This window comes from Netta rufina (genome assembly GCF_964035555.1).
Source record: "Netta rufina genome assembly, chromosome: 1".
Taxonomy (NCBI): Eukaryota; Metazoa; Chordata; class Aves; order Anseriformes; family Anatidae; genus Netta; species Netta rufina.
This window is the reverse complement of record NC_140123.1, coordinates 57,018,549-57,042,317: the sequence shown is the minus strand read 5'-3', so window position 1 is coordinate 57,042,317 and position 23,769 is coordinate 57,018,549. Positions and strand designations below refer to the sequence as shown.

The 23,769-nt window shown below is 35.5% G+C and overlaps 1 protein-coding gene across 3 annotated transcripts in view; it reads left to right on the top strand.

Annotated features, from left to right (window-relative positions):
- The window catches only part of FGF14 (fibroblast growth factor 14), a gene marked incomplete at both ends in the record, with an annotated part of 408,826 nt that overhangs the window by 313,714 nt on the left and 71,343 nt on the right, over positions 1-23,769 (top strand). For all 3 annotated transcript variants that reach the window (XM_084306185.1, XM_084306183.1, XM_084306184.1), the window contains one exon: positions 1,172-1,275. In XM_084306185.1, the coding sequence (XP_084162311.1) occupies positions 1,172-1,275 (104 nt within the window). The remainder of the gene's footprint in view (positions 1-1,171; positions 1,276-23,769) is intronic.

Here is a 23,769-nt window from a genome sequence, read left to right as displayed (position 1 = left end):
TGGAAGAGATTGTCCAGAGAAGTTTTGGATGCCCCATCCCTAGAGGTGCTCAAGACCAGGTTGGACGGGGCTTTGGCAAACCTGGTGTAATGGAAAGTATCCCTGCTCATAACAGGGGAGTTGAAAATGGATGATCTTTAAGGTCCCTGCCAACCCAAACCATTCTATGATTCTGTGATTTTTGTTTTGTTTTGTTTTGTTTGTTTGTTTGTTTTTGTTGTTGTTTGGTTGGTTGCTTTTTGTTTGTTTGTTTGTTTGTTTTTCAGGAGAAAGTAGATTTTTCAAATCTCCTTGCTCATTCTTCTGTAATTAAAAAGATGGTTTGATATAGAATTTATATATTGAAAGTAAAATTTACTTATACCAGTTTTTCTTCTGTTGTAGTGAACTTTCCATCACTAGTATTTTTCAGATGAATCAAAGCTGTGTCTGCTCTTGTTGTTACAGAGGTGTACATCATTGCTAGGGTATCTGCTGTTATCTATTTTTTAATTCAAAGCATGATTTTCCAGAACTTATGCCTTTGAATACATTTTATATTCAGCTCAATAATATTTATACACTTTCAGAGTCAAGCACATATTTCAGTACTTTCCTGAAGTAGGACAAGCAGCTACCTGAGGCTTGTACCAAATATACCATTCACAAAACCAAGTAATTTTTTTAGATTTCAAATCACGATCCCTTAAAAGCAGTCTTGATAAGAGTACATCTTAAACTGGTAACATAAAGTTGCCTAAGAAAATAAAAAATATATATATTTGCCTGAATCAGGAAGGTATGTATTCTTCAGGGTATCTCACAAGCATTACCCGTCTGATCCATTTATATTGGTGTAGGAAATGTTTGTCTCTGACTCTTTTCAGATCATTTGAGATACTTGTGGCTGCAGTGCTTGTATTTGTATTTGCTATTTGGCACTTGTACCTAATACTGAAATATTGCAGGACTTACTGCTAAATAGATATTTAGGCTTTAATTTTAAGGATTAACTTTACTAAAAACAATATATTCTGAATAGTTTTAATTTTAAAGTCAGGAAAAAAAAATGAAGGAAAGACCTGTCTTTCTTTTTATCAATGTTATTCATTAAAATATTTTAATAACCATAGTATATTCATATACTATGAATCATATCTGATCATATCTGGTCATGTTTTTTTCTTCACAGCATTATTCAACCTTATACCAGTGGGACTTCGAGTTGTTGCTATCCAGGGCGTAAAAACCGGGTTGTATATAGCCCTAAATGGTGAAGGTTTCCTCTACACATCAGTAAGTACCTTTCTGAACTCTGTGTAAAAGGCACAGCTGAAGCTGAAATCTACACTGTAATATCGATGTGTAGTCACTTGTAAGAAGTTCTGTAGTGTTCTATATTTATCTATGCACATAGTACACACACCCGTGTACTCATGTACTTATGTAAATTGTATGTACATCTGTAAATTGTATGTAGTAGAAATTACTGTGTAGTAGAAATTACTGTCTCAAGTATGCGAGTGTCTGTTAGCAGTACTGATTAAGACTTCTGCAGAGTTCTTTTTCTGGTAGGCTATACTGGCTGCATGCAACACAACACAAATTATTATTTTCAGTTAATTTCTCCAGAATCTGGAAATAAAGATCTGCAATTATTTTCTTAGGGGTTTGTTGTTCAGAATCCAAAAGCTGCTACAACAGTTATATTTATTTTAAGATAAGACTTATAAATTCCATATAAAAAGTCATTTACAGCCGTACTGTTTATCTTAATCTTATAACTGTATTCTTAGCATAATGGATTATTTTCTGTCATGTGTCAGAAAAAATATGAGTTCTGTGAAAGACAGTATCTTTGTAGAACAAACTTTAAGAAAAAATATTTAGAGTCATAAGCAATACTGCTATATAAACTGATTGGATCTGATCCTTTAGATTATTCTGAACGATTTAATGCTATTCAGTCAGTGTGTTGTTATGAATACAAAAATCCTCAATTTTGTGTAAATTTAGTGTCTTAACCTCCCTTAGAAGAGAGAAAAAGTTTAATAGGAACAGGCAGTTCTGTCAAGTCTTAAAAAGGTGTCTTAAAGGATTTTTCATGACTATATTTTCATTGCGCTCTATGTTGAATTTATTTTCATAGTATCTTTTCTTTTTCTTACGTCACATAGTACTGAATTCCCTACTGAGTTACAATGCACTGCTTTGTTTTCAATATCCATTGAAAGGAAATTGGACAGATTAAGTTTCTGATGCCCTCAGGGAAAGTATTCTGTTTGTTTCAAAAATACAATTGTCTTGGAAAACTTAATTAGGGAGAAAAAATGGAACTAATCTTGAATGTCAATGTCAAGACAAAGAGAAAATTGTTGCTCGTAAAATATCTGTTGGAAACTCGAGCAGCATGATCTGAAACATTTTTTATCTTCTGTTCAAAACAATAATAAAAAAATCTATCAGAGGAAGACAGCATATGACACGCAATATTTTATGACAGAAGAAAGCTAGAAGAAAAAAGAAAAAACAAAAACTAGAGCTGGTAGCATTAATGCTCTTCTGAATTCTCAGTTCCAACACTTCATGTGGGGAGTTCACTTCAGTATGATAAACAGTACTTTGTTGTGTGTTGGAGTATATTCTTGCCCAAAACTTTCTGAAGTTAATTCTTCTTCCTTCAGAAAAAACTATAAATTTCAGAAAATGTATCAGTTTCTTGGCAGGTTACTGTGCAAGGAGGGCCCTATATGAAAAAAACCTGGGGTCCCCTGTGCTTGTGTATGATTTTGGAGACAGGCCAAGTTAAATGAATGGTGTCATCTGGGGAAAGGAAAGGAATGGAAAGTACAAAGCAAGAGGTGGCTGGATCCAAACTTCGAATAGACATGAACGTGACCCTTAAAGCATCTAACAAGATACTTCCATGACACCAGTGGGAATCTGAATTGCTTTATTCCTATATCATCTTCTTGAGAAATACTTAGGTGGTGAACAGTCTCATGGATATGAATATAAGATGATATAAATGGAAAATGTAATCCATGTATAACGTATTGCAAGATTGTGTAATTTTAATTGCCACTGGTGGCAAGACTTTTGGACTTAATGACTTCTTATGTTCCTGTGGTTACTGGAAACTCATTAAGCACCTCTGAATGTTATTCTGTGGATGTTTTTATTTATTTTTTTTTAAACATATTTTATTTAAAGATTTCTTGGGAGAGTGTCTCGATCTGTCATTTTACTTTGTATGAGGTAAGGAAATGTATGTGTTTAGAATGTACTGATTACTATTCCTTGTACAGAGAATAAAAGATGAGCGGCCCATAAGGTGACAAAGAGAAGAGACATCAAAAAACTGAGTGGAAGGCTTGGTTTTGGTATTTCTACAAAAGATTTTCAACTTATACTTTTGTCAAAGTTGAAATCTATTAATATTCTGGAATTTAATGCAAATTTATAGGTAGTAATTTCAAAATATCAGTGTTGTAACACAGGTTTGATAGTTTCATGTTAATGCATTGAAAAAAATTACTATATGTTTTGATCTTAGTAATTGCCTATGTTCAGCTTAGAGACTAATGCATTAGAAAATGCGTAGAAGACAAAGCATCAGAAAGAATAAAACCTTCTCCCTGAGGATCAAGATGAAAAAATACTGCATGCAGAATATTCTAAATAGTGTCCTTTGCAGAAAAATATTTTTAATCACTTTCTTTTATTATTATTTTATTTTACTATTTTTTTATTCTTGGTCACTATTGTGTATCTGTTGCAATGCAGAAGCTATGTATTAAGTGTTTTTCCCGTGGTTATTTAGGGGAGGCTGGGAGAAAAAATGTTTTCTCAAAGTAAGTTTGGTATGACAACTGACATCATTGAAAAATGTGTGAAATAATAGAAGCACTTGTTAATACTTTCGTGTATTTAGGTATCTTACCAACTAATTATAAATATGTCCAAAAATGGAAGCTGTAGACTACGCAGTATCTGTACTCTCTAAATTGAGACTGAAGTCCTGTATAGCCCTTCTCTGGAGAATGTCTCAGTGTCTTTTTCCATTCACAGTCTATGAAAACTGTAGTTTGTGAGAATATCCTACATATTAATGCTTCTCTTTAGAGGCTGGAATTGTCAGCTCAATTATTTTTATCATAAGCTTCACATAATATTGACTAATTAAGCAACAACACTGACAGGAAGGGTATTATGTGTGATCCAACTTTGTCTGATGTAAGGTATTCAGTAAGAGGAAAATGAAGGTGCAGTAACAGAGACCAGTTTTGCATGTAGATTGTCATAGGTAGATTTGCATTTTTTTCTTGCCTTTATGTATATAAAGGAACCTTATTATATATATTATGGTTCCTTTTGCCAGTTTCGGAATCCCTTGTTTTTATCGTATTTTTTTTTCTGCCATATTTGTGTAAGACTTTTCTCAATTAATTCACATAATTAGAACTAGGTGAAAAAAAAAAAGCTAAAGAACTATCAAAGACAAGTGTTATCACGATATTTCTTTTTTAGAGTAGGAATGGAGGGACAACAAATTGTGTGGGAAAATCAGTTTCAAGAGTGCTTCATACCTGTTTTGCTTGCTGCAGCAGCTGAGATTTGTATTCTGTCCTTTGGGGACTGATCAAGTCAGGGTCCCTGTAAAAAATATCAAAGCCTTGTCAAATAAAGGAGAAGCAAGATCTTTGGAGTTTGACAGGACTTTGCAGAATTCTTAAGAGAAAATACATAACCAAAATTAAAAGCTTATTTTTTCCGTGATTTTAAAGGAATTACTATAATGCCATAATTCATTATTTTAAATGGTATAGAATATGAGAAAAAGAGCCTTTTCATTTATTTTTTTTTTCTTACACTTTTAAGGGTTATCACTCAGAGACTGTTCATTACGCTCAGCTTTTTTGAAGCTTGGGTTTATTGAATCCAACATTTTTGTGTGTCTATACTAAATCCATGTATATATCCATGTATAATTTGAATACATTTATTTAGTGACAGCTTTCTAATTCTGGCTAAATTAGTGAACAATGAGTATTATAAAACAAAGTAGAGATTTATTTCAGATGAATTAGTGAATTATGAATATGTCAGTGTTTATGAGTGACTTTATCGCTACAAAAACTAGTTGGAGAAACTGGAGACTGTTCAACAAAGAACTGTGCCAATTACTAGCAAGATTTTGGCTTAGAATTTTCATGCTAAACTCCAAAAATATGCCTCACTTTGATCTCACTTTTGGGAACGGTGAACAAGATAAGATTTTATTTCAGGGATTGAGCCTGTCAAAATCAAAAGGAGTGGAACAGGATCCATACACTGAAAAAAATGAGCGCAGACACTTCTGATTGCTCATTAGAAAAAGGTACTGTGTACAGCAGAAGATGGCCCTACAATGGCAGATGCTTTTGTTGATTTTTATGTTAATTTTGATCAAATGACTGCAAAAAGTTAATTCAATTTTCAGGGCAGGGGCTGCAGCTTCTTGTTTTGCTTCTAACATTTTATGCTGCTGGAACGGGATGAACTGAGGTAAAACATATGTTAGTCAATTTTATAATTCCTATTTTACTAAAATGAAGATATGAGAGTCTTCTTGGACTGTATCACCTCCTCTAATTTGTTGTCAGGCTGGAGTTCTGACCTGCACCTCCACGGCTCCCATTATGGGTACAGGACAGTGGGAAGACTGTCAGGAAAATGCAGAGAAAAATGGAAAGGCGTGGCTATATTTCTTGTTACAAAATGTTTATGAAGTATTTTAGAAGTAGAGACAGCACAATATTTGTTTTACAAAGTAATCTTCTTGTAAGATGAAGGTTTGTGTTTGAGCAGTCGTGTTACATGGTTTTGAGGGTGTTGGTTAGGTAGTGTTTCTGTGGTAGTAAGATGTCAGTCTGCCTTCATGAAAGAGAAAATGTCAATACCTGATACTGTAAAGCATATTTGCTATATCACAACTCTCACCTGAAAGAAAAGTCTTTGAGGGTTTCTCCTGACATTTCAGTAGCTTCTCATTTCTGATATTTCCACTATTTCTTTAAGCCCAAATAATTGACCTGTCTGATGAGAACATGTTTCAACCTTAAGGATGAAGATGGGAGCACAGACAGCATGCAAAAGAAAGCGAATTGAAGTGATACATATTTCTAGTATCTAAATCAAGGTCAAATGAAAAAGAAGTTTCTGTAGCTTTTCATAGCGCTTTTATTTGTGCTTTGGAATGCTAATGCTTAGCACGTGCAGTAATTTGAACATTCAGAGATACCCACAACATAATAATAAAGAGAACAAAAGGAAGTTTAAACTAGGCATAATTAAAGAAGAAATGCGATGTTCTAAAGTCCATATATTTTTTCAAAATAACAATTAAAAAGAGCTTAATGTGGCATCAAGACTGCATTTTTCTGTTGTTTTTGTTTTGTCACATTGTAACAGTGCTGAAACCTATGTTTTGGCAGAGATTGTACCACCCCCACATCGTGCAAGGTATGGCAGAAATAGTTAAGAATACATCTATATAGAGAGATGTGGGCAAATATGAGCTTGCTGTACGGTTTTAGAGACAGGTGTTTGTGTTAAGAGTCAGAAAAAATACTGAATAAGGTAAATCTTGCTGCTTTTGAGGTATTTGTGGTTTTGTGAATGTAAGCACATCAGAATGGAATGACTCCTGTAATAATGCTGTGATCAATAAGAAACATAAGATTTTATTTCTTGTGTCTTCTGCATTGGGTTCTCAACCTTCTCCCGCAATCTTACATCCCAATGTTGACTTTAGTAAGACAGGAATTGGACCTCAGTTCACTTGTCATTATTTGTGTCTTGGAACTACTGTGGCATGCTTTGGAGGGGAAATTAGGTGAAATTAATTATTGGAAAATCACTGCTTGTGGTAAAGGGTTTTGAAAACTCGTTATGTTAACAGTGCTGTTTTTAACTGTGTATGCACACAGATCTTATGCAAGAACCATCAGCTACTTTTAAGCATTTACCACTGAAGTGCTCTATTATGTATAAGTAACTTATTTACATAGCCTGTTATCTTTGATATCAATGGGAAGGTGATCTATACTTGCTTTATATAACAAAAGTTTCTTTGAGAGGATGTTAAACAGCACATTTCAGGGATGTGTTCTTCTGTAAGTTGGGATGTGTTTTCTGGGAGGTTAAAATAAATAAATAAATAAATAAATAAATAGATAAATAGATAAATAAATAAATAAAAAGTTCAACATGTTTCAGAAGGAATTGAGATTCAGTGACAGGAAGGAGGAAAACATCTGCATGGTTTATACTTATTTATATCTGTGTTTGGAGGTAGATAATTTGTCTCTCAAGTTCTCTGCCAAAAATAAATATAGCAAATTGCTAATGTATTTATTTATACTACAGTGCCACTTAAGGAACAACTGTTAACAGAGTCCTGTTGTAATGTACAAGGTAGTGTCAGATGTCCCTGCTACACAGTAGAGAAGGGGTGCAAAATGCATACTAAGTCCATTTTGTTTGTTTGTTGTTTTTTTCAGTGTGCTAGGTTTTCACTACATTTTTGGTTTGAATGTGCTTAAGACAATGTTTTGTCACACAAGATAAGGGAAAAGGAGGCATGCACAGATGCATGAGAGTTGATGGGGCAGGAGAGAAATGAGAAGCAAAGAGGTGAATGGAATGAGTCTGTTATAAGAAGATCGTGTTAAGCAGAGATTTAAGAAAGTGGAGAAATAGCACGATTAAATGGAACAGAACTGTACAAAAATGTTCATAACATTTATGTAGTAGAAGTATGCTACTTTAAATATACAACAAAGATCATTAGAACTAGAAAAGAACACAATATTTTATATTGGCTTCATCTGTGGAAGCTCTTTCACCCTGCTGCCATTTAAATGCTGTAGTGGGGATAAAACAATTTGACTCAAAACTTGCAGTGATGTTTCTCAGTACTTAAGCCAAATATATATGTCCTGTTCACTGAGGTCCTCAATATCCTTTACAAGATTTATTAACAGTATTTGTCTATAATAAATAAATAAATACATAATCCATATTTGGTTAAAATATTTATTTTCCTTTCCCACATTTAACACTCATGCACATGCAAAGATCTCTTGATATATATATATTCTTTTTTTTTTTTTTTTCCCTAAGATTACAAAAATGTGCAATACAAGTAAATGCATCAAGGTTAAAAAGCTTTTCATCTAAACTTCTTGTCAAAGCATGGAAGTTTACAGAGTTAGAAGCTACAGCTGAATATTTTTCAACTAATACTATGACAATGAATAGTACCTGTAGGTAGGTGTGCTAAAATGAGGGTGATCTAATCTCATGCTTCAGGAAATAAGGTGATTGATACAGAAAGCAAAAGGAATGCTCTCCTCAATATATGGCATCTCTTAATTGTAGATGCACTGAGGGAGGTTTGCCTCTAAATTATTGCACAAGGTTCACAGCCAAAGGCTGGGCACAGGCTTGATGGACCAGCAGCTTAATCTAGTCTGTCAAATTTGTGCTTCTAGCATTTCTTGTGTCTTGTGGTAACCTCGCTGTACTTTGGCCAATGCTTGTTTTGTTACATAAATACAATTACATTTTTCTGGATGTTTCTTTACCTTCAATTTAGGCATTCAGGCTTGTCTGTAATCCAAAATGCTGAATGCTGTTTTACTGTGCATCATATAGTATTTCAATGCCCCTCTTCCCTTTTTTTTCTTTTATTTCTCTGGCAATTGTCACTGCACAAGTATATCAAAAGGATTGTGTTCAAATTTTCTAATTTTCTATTCATTATTATTCAATCTTATTTAAATGTTGCATTCGAGTATGAAAAGTGGCTACCAAAGATTTTAAAAACTTTTACGGTTTTAGAAAGCTATCAACAGCATGTTTCTCATCAAAACCTACTACTTCTTCCCATTATTGTTTAATTAATGTTTTAAATATTGAAGAGAATTGTAGATGGATTTATGGTTAGTTGAAATGTTTTCCATAATAAATTTGATGTAATGAAGGCCTCTCAATTCATCTTGAAGATTTCTAGGTAAGAAATAAAAATGAATTCTGTGTGGACTGAAATAACAACAATTAGGCACATATGGTGCTGTTTATTACTGCCATAGCTGAATAGCTAATGAATTTTCTGTTATTCAGGTCTATTTCTAAAAGGTATATAGCTTGACATCAAGATGGTTGAACAGAAATGAATGGTGAGATTTTAAATATGACATTTATTTTCAAAAAAGTTTAGTATAGGCTGAAGAATGGCTTTAGGCAAGTAAAATTCTGTTTTCTTTACCCAAGAAAGAAATATGTATTATCTTTCTGAAATTATTAAAAAAAAAGAAAAAATGTATAAAACTGTCAACTACCTGGATCAGAATATTCAATTTATATCCCATAATATTATAGTATAATGCATCCCATAAATATATGCATAAAAGAGGAAAATGTTGTATTTACCTATGTAATTAAGGAAAGCTATGTAAGTATTCTTTAACTTCAGGGAGCTTGGTAAGGTACTAATCATGTCCTATAACAAGAAATTGTTGGCACAAGTATGTGATTATTAATGTATCATTGTATCTTTGCAACACAATGCTATAAAATGTGTGCAAAACAATACAGTAGGGTTTTGTATAAGATGTATGCTTCTATAAATACCAAATGATGAAAAAGCTATGGTAGTCTTCCCCACTGTTTTAAAAGGAAAGTATTATTTTCAATATGATAGCCATAGACATTTTCTGCATTGGTTTTTACAGTCCCTCACTTGTTGACAGAGTATTAACTTGGGATCTGTCCTAGGGTGTTTATAGTCTTACGTGTGCATGCTGGCAAAGACAGAGGCTGCTTCCATGGCTTTTCCTCCATTTCTGTGCCTGGCATGTGCCAACATGTCATTACAGCATGTGACTCTGTGATAGACTGTGGATAATATGTCCACAGAATCAACTGGGATTGTCTCTGAAGCATTCTCATTCCTATGGAAGTAAAGCTCTCAGAAGGGATAACACCACTTTTCTTTCCTCCCTTTAGCTAAATTTGGAGTTGGTTATTGGCTGATTAAAGTTTCTTTGCAGTTTAATGAGATGTGTTAGGACTGATTGTCAGGTATCTATTCATACAAAACTGGCTATGAAGGCAAGTATCCAGTAACAACTTCTACACAGTTATAGGAAAAGTCAGGTCTCTTAGAATCTCATGTCAAATTTCTCAATCCTCCACTCTCTCTGCTGGCAGCTTTCCCTAATGGATAGTCCATTATCACATGTACTCGTTTAGACAAGTGTCGTAGACCTTACAATCTATTTTTGACATTTTTCTTTGTCAAGTGTTACTCTTTCCTCCCCCCTCATTGTTCCCTCATTCGGGGAAACTATTCAGTACCCAGAGAGGGAGTTTTGGGTAGAGATAGACACATGCAGAGTTCTGGGAGAAACATATATAAACCATCTTTTTTGTTACTTAACCATGCAATATCTGTGATGTGACATCAGAAAAACATCTAGCAGTATTGGGATGCTTTTCACCCACAGCTAAGTGTAACTAAATGCATCTTAAATCAAATAAAAGTCCCAGTGTCAAAGTTCTGGAATATTGTCTGGATATTGGAGAATTCAGAAATTTTCAGACGTAGCAAGTGTTGGCCTAAGTCTTGCTAGTTATTATTGTTGACTGTGGTGGTAGTGGGGTTGGCATAACTATTGGATTTACTTGTGAGAATCCCTCTTGCAAGGGTTAAACTGGTGAGGTTTACTGTGGAATATTTATTCAACATATTCTACTCACTGTCAGATGAGAAGCTCTCTTGACTGATTCCTGTTGACTTGACAAGGATTCTTGCTTTTTAGCAGAATACAAACACAGCCTTGGGGAAGTACTGTCTCCCCTTGAGGGCATCTCAAGAGAAATCATAAATCTTTAGAAAAAAAGCAGTAAAACCTGAGTCCTGCACAAAAAGCTTTGGAGAAGGGTTGAGAAGGTGATTCACCCCATCACATTTGAATTCAGTTGTGAATGTTCTCTACATTCTGTTCTCCTGATACATTTGTCACTAAATATTTTATAATAAAAAGTGACATGATACTACTACTTACCAAAACACAAACCTCTGGACTTAATATGCAGGGTCTACAGGAAAATCCTGTACTTTGAGTAAATGAAACACGGTGAGGGTTTCTTCACGTTGAGGGTGACGGAGCATTGGAACAGACTGCCTAGGGAGGTTGTGGAGTCTCCTTCTCTGGAGATATTCAAGGCCTGACTGGACACCTACCTGGGCAGCCTGCTCTGAGGAACTTGCTTTGGCAGGGGGGCTGGACCCAATGATCTTCCGAGGTCCCTTCCAACCCCTACAGTTCTGTGATTCTGTGAAAAAGCTGAAGACTGAATTCCTGCAGTGCACCTGTGGATTTCTTTTTCCGATAGTGCATTACATTGCAAATGGCTTTGGCTTATTCATGGGTTGGTAAAGCTTCTTCAGCTTTGCCAAACTTTTACATCATATTACTTAACCTTTAGCGTAGCTGTGGCTGCAAAGCTGAAAACAGTGTTTCAACATAAAAACAGAACATTGGTTCTTTGCAGCTCTGCAGATGTACTCAGCTTCAGACCTAGAGTTTTCCACAAAAGAGATGTGATTGCCTAATTCACCATGGAATTGTTTACTTATTGCAGAATTGCCTAACAGCTGATGAATTTTACAAAGATAAAGATTGTTTTATACCTCAGGCACAAAGTAAAATTTAGCCAACATTTGAAAAACATAATATGTTCTCTTTTTCATGTCCCTTTTGGCCATCATCTGACCTCCGTGTTGTGACTGATGTCCCCTAAGTAGTTATACCATGTCACTTTGCCAGTCAGGCTACAGGCCAAAATCAAACACAGTTCAGACCAACAAGAAAGAGAATAATATTAAGAAAAGATCTACTCCTAAATGTAGCTTAGAAGATGTTATGAGTAGCTAAAAGTATACAAGGGTATTCTTTATTCATTTGCTAAGTATTGTTACTGTTTCTCCCCCCAGTATTTTACATTAATGATTGAGCATATATTTATTTCAAAAAAAATAAGCTTTTATTTTTTATAAAATTTTAATTAAAAATTAAACCTGCTTGTGGTTAAGCAATCATACTTAATATTTTTTTCTTTATACTAGAACGTGTTTGAATGTTCCCTGCTGAGAGAAGAACAAGGCACATTTTAATGCAGTAGTGTGAAGATAGACTGGTCACACACAAAAAAAGTATAATTCATCAAGAATAATCTGGAAGTGCTATCTCCATAAATCAGGGAGATACAAATTGGAAAAAATGTATTGTCTATGAACTTGGCAGCAGTTTTAATTTCGTACTTTCATAAGAATTACCTTCCTTTATATAACGGCATAAAGTAATTTATTACATTTAGTAGGAACTTCTCCATTAGTTCCAGTGGGATCTACTCCACCTGGATCCCTACAAGTCCATGGGTCCGGATGGGATTCATCCCCGGGTGCTGAAAGAGCTGGCGGATGTCATCGCGGAACCTCTTTCAATTATTTTTCAACGATCCTGGGAATTTGGAGAGGTCCCGGTAGACTGGAAGCTGGCAAATGTTGTGCCAATTTTCAAGAAGGGTCAGAAAGAAGACCCTAGCAATTACAGGCCTGTCAGTCTCACGTCAGTGCCTGGTAAAATCATGGAGAAGTTGGTTCTCGGACTTATTGAGGCGCACCTGGGGGACAGAGCAGTCATTGGTCCCAGCCAGCATGGGTTTGTGAAGGGTAGGTCCTGCCTAACTAACCTGATTTCCTTTTATGATAAGATCACCCGTATGGTGGACCAAGGGAAACCAGCTGATGTGATTTTTTTGGACTTCAGCAAGGCTTTTGACACGGTTTCCCATAGGATCCTACTGGACAAAATGTCCACCATACAGCTAAATAAAAACATCATACGATGGGTGAGCAATTGGCTAACGGGCAGGGCCCAAAGGGTTATGGTAAATGGGGCTGCGTCAGGCTGGCGGGCGGTCACCAGTGGGGTCCCTCAAGGCTCCATTTTAGGGCCGGTACTTTTCAATATTTTTATAAACGATCTGGATGTAGGAATAGAGGGTATTTTGAGCAAGTTTGCTGATGACACCAAACTTGGAGGAGTTGTGGACTCAAATGAGGGCGTAAAGGCCTTACAGAGGGATCTGGACAGGTTGGAGAGCTGGGCGATCACCAACCGCATGAAGTTCAATAAGAGCAAGTGCCGGGTCCTGCACCTGGGACGGGGAAACCCTGGCTGCATGTACAGACTGGGCGATGAGACGCTGGAGAGCAGCCTGGAAGAGAGGGATCTGGGGGTCGTGGTAGACAGCAAGTTGAATATGAGCCAGCAGTGTGCCCTGGCAGCCAGGAGGGCCAACCGTGTCCTGGGGTGCATCAAGCACGGCATCGCTAGTAGGTCAAGGGAGGTGATTGTCCCGCTCTACTCTGCGCTGGTGCGGCCTCACCTCGAGTACTGTGTGCAGTTCTGGGCACCACAGTATAAAAAGGACATGAAACTGTTGGAAAGTGTCCAGAGGAGGGCTACGAAGATGGTGAAAGGCCTGGAGGGGAAGACGTACGAGGAACGGCTGAGGTCACTGGGCCTGTTCAGCCTGGAGAAGAGGAGACTGAGGGGAGACCTCATCACAGTCTACAACTTCCTCGTAAGGGGGTGTCGAGAGGCAGGAGACCTTTTCTCCATTAACACTAGTGACAGGACCCGCGGGAACGGGGTTAAGCTGAGGCAGGGGAAATTTAGGCTGGACGTCAGGAGGGGGTTCTTCACAGAGAGGGTGGTTGCACACTGGAACAGGCTCCCCAGGGAAGTGGTCACTGCACCGAGCCTGGCTGAATTTAAGAAGAGATTGGACTGTGCACTTAGTCACATGGTCTGAACTTTTGGGTAGACCTGTGCGGTGTCAAGAGTTGGACTTGATGATCCTTAAGGGTCCCTTCCAACTCAGGATATTCTATGATTCTATGATTCTATGATTCTACTTCTCTAGGTACCAGAAGGATTTAAGTATAGGTATCTTTTTAAATTCATCTTCTTCTTGAACAAAGTATAGGATGGAGAATCTCTCTGTCCAATATAGAATAGAATACTTGGAAGGGACCTACAAAGATCAAGTCCAACTGTCTGACCATGTCAGGGCTAATCAAAAGTCAAAACATATTAATAAGGGCCAAATGCCTCTTGAGCACTGACATACATGCATGGAGCATCAACCACCTCACTAGAAAGTCTGTTCCAGTGTTTGACCACCCTCATGGTAAAGAAATTTTTTCTAGTATCCAATCTGAACCTCCCCTGGTGCAGCTTTGTGCTGATCCCTCACATTCTCATTGGTTATGAGAGAGGTCAGCAGCTCCCTCTCCATTTCCCTTCCTCATGATGGGAATCCAAATGCTGCTAGTAGAAAGTATATTTAATTTCAGTGTACATCCCACGTATTATTATTTTTTCTTTCTCTCTTCTCTCTTCTCTTTTCTCTTTTCTCTTTTTTTTTTTTTTTTCTTTTCTCGAGAATTTATTTTAAGGCTTAGGGTATGATAGCAAGATGAAGCATATAATGTCTTTATATTGGTCATGAGGGGAACTGAGTTGACTATTTTCTTCTTGACATTTGAAGATCAGGAGTGTGCCCTTGTCTCTTCATTTTCAAGTATCTATTGGCACCAGCAGCAAAGGAGATGAAGGAATCAGCCTTTCAGGCATTAGAAGTGACAACTTTAGAAGAATCAACTGAGGCAATTCTATCACCCATTTAGCATTTGTTTGAGTGATGAGGGTGGCTGTAGAATAGCTTTTGAAAACAGAATAAGAGATAAAATTGATATTTCCTGTGAACACTTGTAGAATTTTCACTGTATCTTTGAAAGCTGACAACATCCTATCTAGAGCTATCCTACTAAGAATTGTGAAAGCTGCTTTCCTTCAATTGGCATGATTTGAGTAGTAGATAGATCAGTTGATCTTTGATTTTCAGTGATTATTGTATGGAGGTGTCTGGTCTGTAGATGAAGTGAGAAATAGTGAGATGGTGTCTAAAATACTGTGTTTGACTCATAGCTTCGAATGTTTAAGTATGGCATTGAGAAAAAGGAGACAGAATAATGGATTAGGATGAGATGATTGACAAGTAAATCATAGGATGTTTACTTCATACTCTGCCAATCATATAAAAACAATTTTATTGATATATTTTGCCTGAAGTTATTTAAAGTGAAAATAGCCACACCAAAACATGCTGAAATTAACCCTGGTAGGAAATGTGGGGGTGGGGTGGTCAGTTGTCAGATTCAGACAAGACACAAGCTCCACATAAAGTGTCCTTGAATTCTGGCAGATCACAGATTTTGTTAGTTGTTCCATTTCATTAGTCTATAGATAGGCCAAATTCAGAAAAATAGCATGGAGTTCTGCTGTCCTGGTCTTAAGAATAAATGTACTATAGCCTTGTCCTCATGACTTCAGTGCAATTATTCCTATATGAGCCTAGAATAGCCAAAATTTCTTGGGCAGGTTTGTGGAATGAAAATATTAAGTCATGTTAATTTGATGAAAATGTTGATGTGTTAGTTAATTGAAAATTCACAAACGAAGTCCTTAAGCATAACTGTTAACATTTTACTGAATGAGGAAATGGTGAACAGTGGTTGTGAAACTGCAGCTGTTGACAGCACTAATTTCTGAATATTAATGGGAGCGGAGAAAAGTTGATTGTGCTCAGACATTGTGTACATCGTGTGAGTAAACAAAAAACTGTTTTTATTTATTTATTTTATTTTCTATATATCTAATTGGACTCAATGAGAAGTAAAATGAAAGACTATTAGCCAAATAAATATTGTCTGTTTCCTGCATTCTTGGAATTTTTTTAGAATATTTCCAAATGGTAGTAAATACTGGAAAATCTTGATGCTTGCTTAAGGTTTTTACAGGGTAAAAAGGAAAAATGACAGCTTGTAAAAAACAAAATTTTGTGATTTAAGATGTTAACTATAAATTAAAATATTTTGAAAAAGGTACTTTGTAATTATTGAGATAAACAATTTCCTTTATTACAGGAATTACTCATCAAAATTGTCAGCAACTTGAAATGTATTCTGATTTATTGTTGGGGAGAATACTGAAATCTTCTTAGAAATTTTAGTCAGAATTCTAGAAAAATCACAAGAAAATATCAACATGAATATGAACTTATTTAATCATCCTTCTACTGCTTATATATGAAAGAGGTTTGTAAGTGTATACTGTCCCTGTCCCCCAAATAAAAGCAGTATGAATTATACATAAATATATTCATTGTATTTCTGCCAAGCTTTCAATTAAAAGGAAAGTGTTGATAATCAAAGCAGGAACTATTGCATTCAAAGGTATGTAACAGCACCTTATAAAAATACAAAGAACATTAGACAAGTTTTTTGCCTTCTTTGGTATTACCATCTCTTGGTAATTTCTAATCAGACTGGACGGTGTTTTTTTGTTGTTGTTGTTGTTTTGTTTGTTTGTTTTTTGGTAAAAGAAAGGGTCTTAAAAAGTAAATATGTTTGTGCATGTGCAATGTTTTTTTTTCCTCAAAAAAAAAAAAACACAAACATTTTCTTCACATTCTATTCAGTAAAGCAATAACTGTTGAAAAAAAAAAAAACATTCACATCTATTTTCTCTCTTTTTTGTCAACTCCTATTTGTTAAAGAAGTACAGTACTCTTTTCCTTTATCTCTGTATGGTAAAAGGAATTTTATTTGGCATTTCATGGCCTGCTGCTTTTTATAAAGGTTTCTGACTCAATTCCCCTCACCAGTAGGCAGCAGGGGGTTCTCTAGCTCACGCTTAAGACTGTTAGTACTATCTCTCTGCTAATGTCAAATTGATATTGTTCTGTGATTGGAATGACCTGGAAAGCAAGCTCTGATAGATAAGCCCTTATTAAGGTAGCATATTGTGAAGTATGTCTCTAGGTCCAAATGTAAAGAAACCACAAATACATAATAAAAGGACTAATTTGTTTATTTTACCGTATGAATAGATAATAAAAGGGTTTTCTTATATTTATGTTTGGTTTAACACATTTTTCTTTACTATATGCATTCTAAACATCAGAACTGAAACACTGAGAGGAAGGCAGGTTTAAAACAATAATCTTATATTCTACTAGTAAAAGTATACACTGAGGAATTCTCATATGCATCAGCAGTTTCATATTTGCAGGTAGCCTTAGTGGGGGAAAACTACAGCTTCTGTGAAAATATCACTGTGAAACCAGAGCCTGGGCAGCACCAGAAAATACCCATAGTACCATGGCAGATGTTTCTTGTTTTTATTAATGGCTTACACCCTGTGGACCCCAAAGAACCTGACATACGGGAATGAATCCAGCTTTGTAATTACCATGTGTGCTGGGCAGGAATCCTCATAAACACTTTTATCTTCCTTTTTCATTAAATAAATAAAGGAAGATGTTGAATTTAGAAGTGTTTAAGTGCCATGGTAACAGAAGTATATATCAAATACATAGCAAATAATTGAGAAAAGTGAGCATGTAGCAGTAAAAAGCTACTCTGCACAGAGTCCCTATTTCTTTCTGTAGACTCTTTTTAAGCTGGGATCTGAGAGGGTTAGAAGATAGGTACCCAAAATTGACATTGTTTTCTGAAATTTAGAAGTCATAACAAATTCAATACTGTGCCATGGGAAGTTGTTCAAATGCAGTCACAGCATCTTCTCAAGGAGAAAACCTGCACTTCTAAACTGATTGACCTAAATTCAGATGATTTGAGATAATTTTATGAGTTAATTATTTTTTGAGTTAATTTAACAAAACTTTTAAATATTTTTTTCTGGATGCCTGTATATGGATAGTAGTGTTGAATATCCTAATTTCTGCGACTAAACCATAGAATAATTAATTTTTTCATCCATACACAGTTTCCAAAAATGTTTTTTAAGCAGATCATCTAAAAGTCCTGTCTCTTTATCATTTCAGTCACAGTGAGACACAGTGAGAAAATAAATATTCCTTCTAAATAAAGTTTGGTATGGGCTAAAACCTCATGTTCAAAGCTGACGTCTAAACTGAGTATCTTGCCTTCTCTCTTTTCCGTTTCTGGTGACTGTTCCTTTCCTCAAGCTTGGTTTGTTAGCTAACAGCATTACTGAATACCTGAATTACTAATATGTAATTTCTCCCAAGGGAATTTCATATAGAGCCACTGTATCACTACATAGATACATCTCTAAATGCACAACAAGATTTGTCTCATTTGATCCTGACAATGGAAATCTAGTTGTGCTAGAGTAAGACTAAACAGCAGTACCAGAAGCCAACTAAAACTAATATGACAACAAAGCATTACCTTAGCCTTAAACTGGTATGTTGTTTTTTTTTTTAAGATGCTGCCCAATAAAATAAAGTAACATCTAAAACTAACCATTAGTATGATATCTCAAGAGACCAGTCTTATTTGTCAGAGCTTCTGGCCCTGAGGAGCTCCATACAGTTCCTTGAATGTTTTACCTAAGTGTAGCTCACCATGTATAGAGCAGATTATATGATTGCATTGATTTGAGGCTTAAAGAATGCTCTTGACACTTTTTACCTGATGCCACGTATAATCTGTTGAGGCTATTTTTCCTGCTTTTTATATTTTCAAATATTTCATGTATGTATATAAGCCAGAAAGTGTAATAAATGAAAATGTATTTTGCATCTGTCACTCTTTCCCTCTCACTTTAAAGATCAGCTTTTTGTTGAAAATTAGTGGTCTATGAGGCAGGATGAACATTTGTCCCAGAAAAAAAGCCTGTATCACACTAATATTAGGAAATTCAAAGACAGTTGTGCCATTTGGGGAAAAAAAAAAAAAAAAAAAAAAAAAAGTCAAACCTTCAAAGGGGAGTATAGGACCTGGCTTACACATTTTCTTTCTTCATCCGTACCTTGCCTAAATAAATAAATAAATAAAGCTAAAACTATATAATGAAAACAGAAAAACCACCTACATTTCTGAGAAAAAGTCTGCAGTAGAACCTAATTAAATAATATCCTTTAGTGTGATGTAAGCATGAGGATAAAGCCATCCTGCTATATTACTGCAGTTAAAATTGCATGCGCTGGAGTATTAGGTTGCAAGCAACATGCCTGAGGGGGTCAAAATCAGTGAGTATTATGCAAGTAGCTTATGCAAAAGTGATTATTTCCTGGAAAAGTGCATATGTAACATTTTCTAGCATCCAATTTTCTATTTTTGTTTATTAAGACTGTTGTTTCCCATGTGAAGCGTGGCTATATATTTTCATTCTGCATAAGCCTAGGTAAGAATGGCAGAGACAAAGATAAATTCTTCTGTAGTAGAATTTGTTAAATGTGTATACATGAAGTTAGCAAGCAAAAGTATTTTGATAAGTTTTTCCATTTTCCACTATTTATAATCATATGAATTGCTGTTCAACAAAACAAAACAAACAAACAAAAAAACCTTTTGTATCAGTTGTAAATAAAAAGAAAAACTTTTATTTTTAAAGGGGATGCATCAGGATATACTGTACCACCTAGACAGTAGCTAACAGTATGATGCTGGTTAGATTAAAAAATTTACAGTAATACAAAATTCCAGTTTACTTGGAAACATAACATACTAAAGTGAATACAGTTTTCTAATGCACAACTCTGAGTGTCTCAAGTCAATTATCAGGAGGTAGGAAGCAGACAATTGCAACTGAAGCCATGAAACTGAAGCCATGAAGCAACTGAAGATATGAAAGAGAAATTGCTGCAGAAATTGTTCTGAAATTAGAGAGCAACATATGAGTAAAAGGATACTGAATCAAATCTGCTACTGGAGGTAAATGATGTGAAAATCTGTGAATAAATGTATCATACTGATGATATCTGAAAGGTAAAATGTGATTGTAAACTATAGAAGAGAGTTTTATTATGCAAATTTGAATGCTTTCTATAGCACAAATAGAAGGCTTCTTAATAAACAATGAAGCTTTTCCTTTATTTCTCCCTTCCTCTTTAAATACCATTACTATAACTTATTACATTTGGGAATCTATATTACTTTTCCATTAGCAAAAAGACAAAAGACTTTGAGAGAATCATTTGTTGATGAGAGTTTGGGGGATTTATTGGATTTGGTTTATTGGTATTTGGGGCGGTGGGGGGAGCTTGTTTGGTGTTTGTTTGTTTATAACATGGGAATATGCATTATTTGGTGTTCCTTTGGTCCTTAGCAAAGAATTAAGCAATGTACAGCAACAATATTTGACATTTATGTGATTCTAATTTGGTTCCTGTCTTCTGTCAATTCTTCTAACTTTGTTAGAATGTGCATTTTATCTCATTAAATATGCATATAACATACTCATATCCTTAAACCTTAATTCTTTTACATTAATTAAAAAGTGACTAACTAAAACACAAGTAATTCTTAAACATTAATATAGCTATAAATAAAATAGTTTTGAAGACTTGAAATCATGAGTATAGAATTCCTTTTTTTTTTTTTTCCTCCATTTTATTTTTTCCTTAAGTGTGATAAGTGATACCTAGTGGTAAGTAAATTTTATTTTTTATGAATTATGCCATGAAATGAGATAGAAAAATTAAAAAGACTTTTTTCTTTAAGTCTTTTATTCACAAACACGTCTAACAAAGGTGAAAATACTATCTATAATGCATGTTTCTCATCTGAAGTTGTGGTTATTTACAAGATAGAAACTATGTTAAATAGAAAAAAACAAGTGTTTTAAACAGTATAGAAGAATTACTTAGGATGAAGTAATATTCACAATGCAAATTAACCTGCCACATATTTTGTTAATTCAGTATCTATATTGCTCCTCTGATAGAGGTGCTGGAATGTCTTTATTTTCCTCCAGAGGAAATAGCTGCAAATGCTGATTTTGCCAGTGCTTGTCATTGTTACTGCAGTCCTTCCACTTTCCTTCCCTTCCCCTTTCCTCCTTTGTCCAAGCCAATTGTTGGCCTTTTGAGCCATTTTTTAGACAGAGCTATAAATGGATTGATGTAGGTGTCAACCACAACCTCAAGCAGAACCCTCCTTAATTTCAATGCAGCTCTGTCTGGAACTACATATAAACACAAATCTGCAAAGGGGTAAAAACGTCCCCCAAAAAATCAGTATTCCAGATACCCTAAACAGTTTCAGTACCCTCATTCAGTGCATAAATTTTAATACAGCAGTATTTTCAATAGATGGACTTAGGGAAAACCTAGATTTGGAGGCTACTTACAGGTAAAGGTGATCACAAATGATGGAGTGAGAAAACAATGAGTTTTTGCATTCAGGAGAGCTGTTGGTTATCAAGAGAGACATCATATAAGAGAAAAAAAAAAAAAGTAAGAGACAGCTTTGACTATTAGTCATACTAATTGTAGAACAAGTTGTAGAACAAGTGGAAACAAGTATGGGATTAAGTATAGGTATGAAGCATATAATTTGAAGCATATAATTTTGAAAAGATAAAGCTGAAAGTTACAGTGGGAAACACAGAAGGTGATAAGAGCCTGAATAAATACACCAAAAGTAAGAGAAGAAATAATGAGCCTATTGGTCTATCCTTAGCAGGATGAGGAGCAGTGTATGTCATTAAGACAGCCAAAGTGGTCCAAGCTTCTAGTCTTCACAGAGATATTTATCACCAGAACTAATTGGACCCAACAGAAAAAGAGTCAAAACAGGAGTCACTCAAAGCTAGAGTATTTTTAGACTAGTTTTGATTAGAACTGCCTGATGTTGACTGTCCTGTAACACAAAGGGATAGTATGTAAATCCCACAAACCCCAAAGCAGGCCAAGCACTGTATATAGTTTTGAGGGATGAGGGTGGGGTGAAAGGAGGAGGTAGAATCTAGCAAACAGTATTTTTCCAGATATCATAGATACATTATTAAAAAAAATCATTTTATAAGCATGGAAATATGAATACAGTTAGAAACAACCCACGTGAATCTATCAGGAAGCAATTGTGTGAAATCAGTCTCGTATCTTGTTGTTCTTGAATTTAGTAGGGCTTAATGTTGGGGAACTGGATTACATTAGTCTGTACTGTAGAGGCACAAAGAAAGTAAACAACTATTTTTATGTTCGTCTCGGATAGGACAAGAAGTAATTAGTTTAATTATCAATGAAGTCAAGAAAAAAATCTTTAACTAAATAAGGTGCTGGGACAGGGTGAAAGCCTATCAATCATCTCACTGGAGGCTTCTAACTATAAATCAGACAAGCTTGTCAGTGTGAGGTAGACAGACTTGTTTCTGATTCAGAGCTGGAAACTTCAGCAGAGCCTATAACCTCTCTACCAAAATGCCTTTTCAAGTCCAACATTTACATGATTACACTCATTTAGACAGTCTATGACCCTTGGCCCTTGAGAGATAATGCAACCAAATGATTACTAACTGCATCTTTTTTTTTTTTTTTTACCTTGGATGTATTGTCATTTGGACTGTAACACTTAATCAAGCTGTCAGAATTGATAAAGAAGTAGCTAGGGGACTGCCCATTGCAGGATTTCAGTGAGTACAGTAATAATGAAAAGATTTGAGGTTGAGTTTTTCCTTCTAGTAACCTTAGTTAATTGGAAATATGAGCAATGTACTGTCATTTGGGAAAGGTAATGGCTTGGATTTGAAAAGGTAGTAAATGTCTGCCATTATTTCTACTAAGACCTGCACAATTCTGACTGTGAGGTCTAATTTCACTGGACTGATTTGTCTGAGTCAGTATTTAGTATACATGTATTTTCCAGAGAAAGTTTTCCTCAGTGTCATGCATAATCAGAATAGTTCCATATAGTTGATATGGTTTCTGAATCATTATTTTGGAGTCCCTCAGCTACTTCCCACTTAGAAATATAAAATAGGAATCTAAAAGTATGCTTTGGTTGCCTACTTTACAATAAATTTAGCCTTTTAACTGAAGACTGTGAGAGCCCTGTGGAATTTAGACTTACAGGACTGAAATCTAGAGTCGCCTGTTTTTTAGTGAGCACTTTTCCAGGGTCAGTAACATTTTGTGGTGCCATGTGAATTTGTTTTTGAGAATTTCCCACAGATGTCACACTTGCTCTAGGAGGCTTGAAAGATACCAGTGAATTTAACAACAGGGGATGCTTCAGAGGCTGAGACGATTTCTGAGGCTGCTCACTTCCATGTGAGTGACTCACTAGGCAAAGCTTTCAGAAGAATAAAAAAAAAAAAAAAAGTGTCTATAAAGAAGTAACACTGCAATTACATAGCACCAGCTTGTACAGGGTAATACTAGGTCATTGCCAATTTTGTATATAATACAGATTTCCTCTTTTTTCTTACTTGAGCACATGAGCTGGTGGTGGATTGATCTGTCAGATAGTTAAATTACACTTTAAAATAAACCCACCACCACCACCAACAACAACAAAACAGTACAACTCCCCATTGTATTAACAGAGCTTTCTTTGCTTATAAACCTCAGACCTGCCCAGTAGCAAATATGCCCAGCATGGAGCTGTTCACAGGGCTTTGCAGCAGTCACCACCCACTCCTGCCTCCTTGCAGGTACCTCTTTATGCAATCTGTTTGCAAAGTCCTTCCTTCCCACAGGGTATCTCATTTTGGCCTCCTCATCTAAGACACTCATCTCTCTCCCTCCCCTTTTCTCTCCCTGAGTTTTAGTGTCCTAAAATATTATCATCACAAAACAGTTGCAATTTTATTTTCTCTTCCGTTCTTAAGTTTT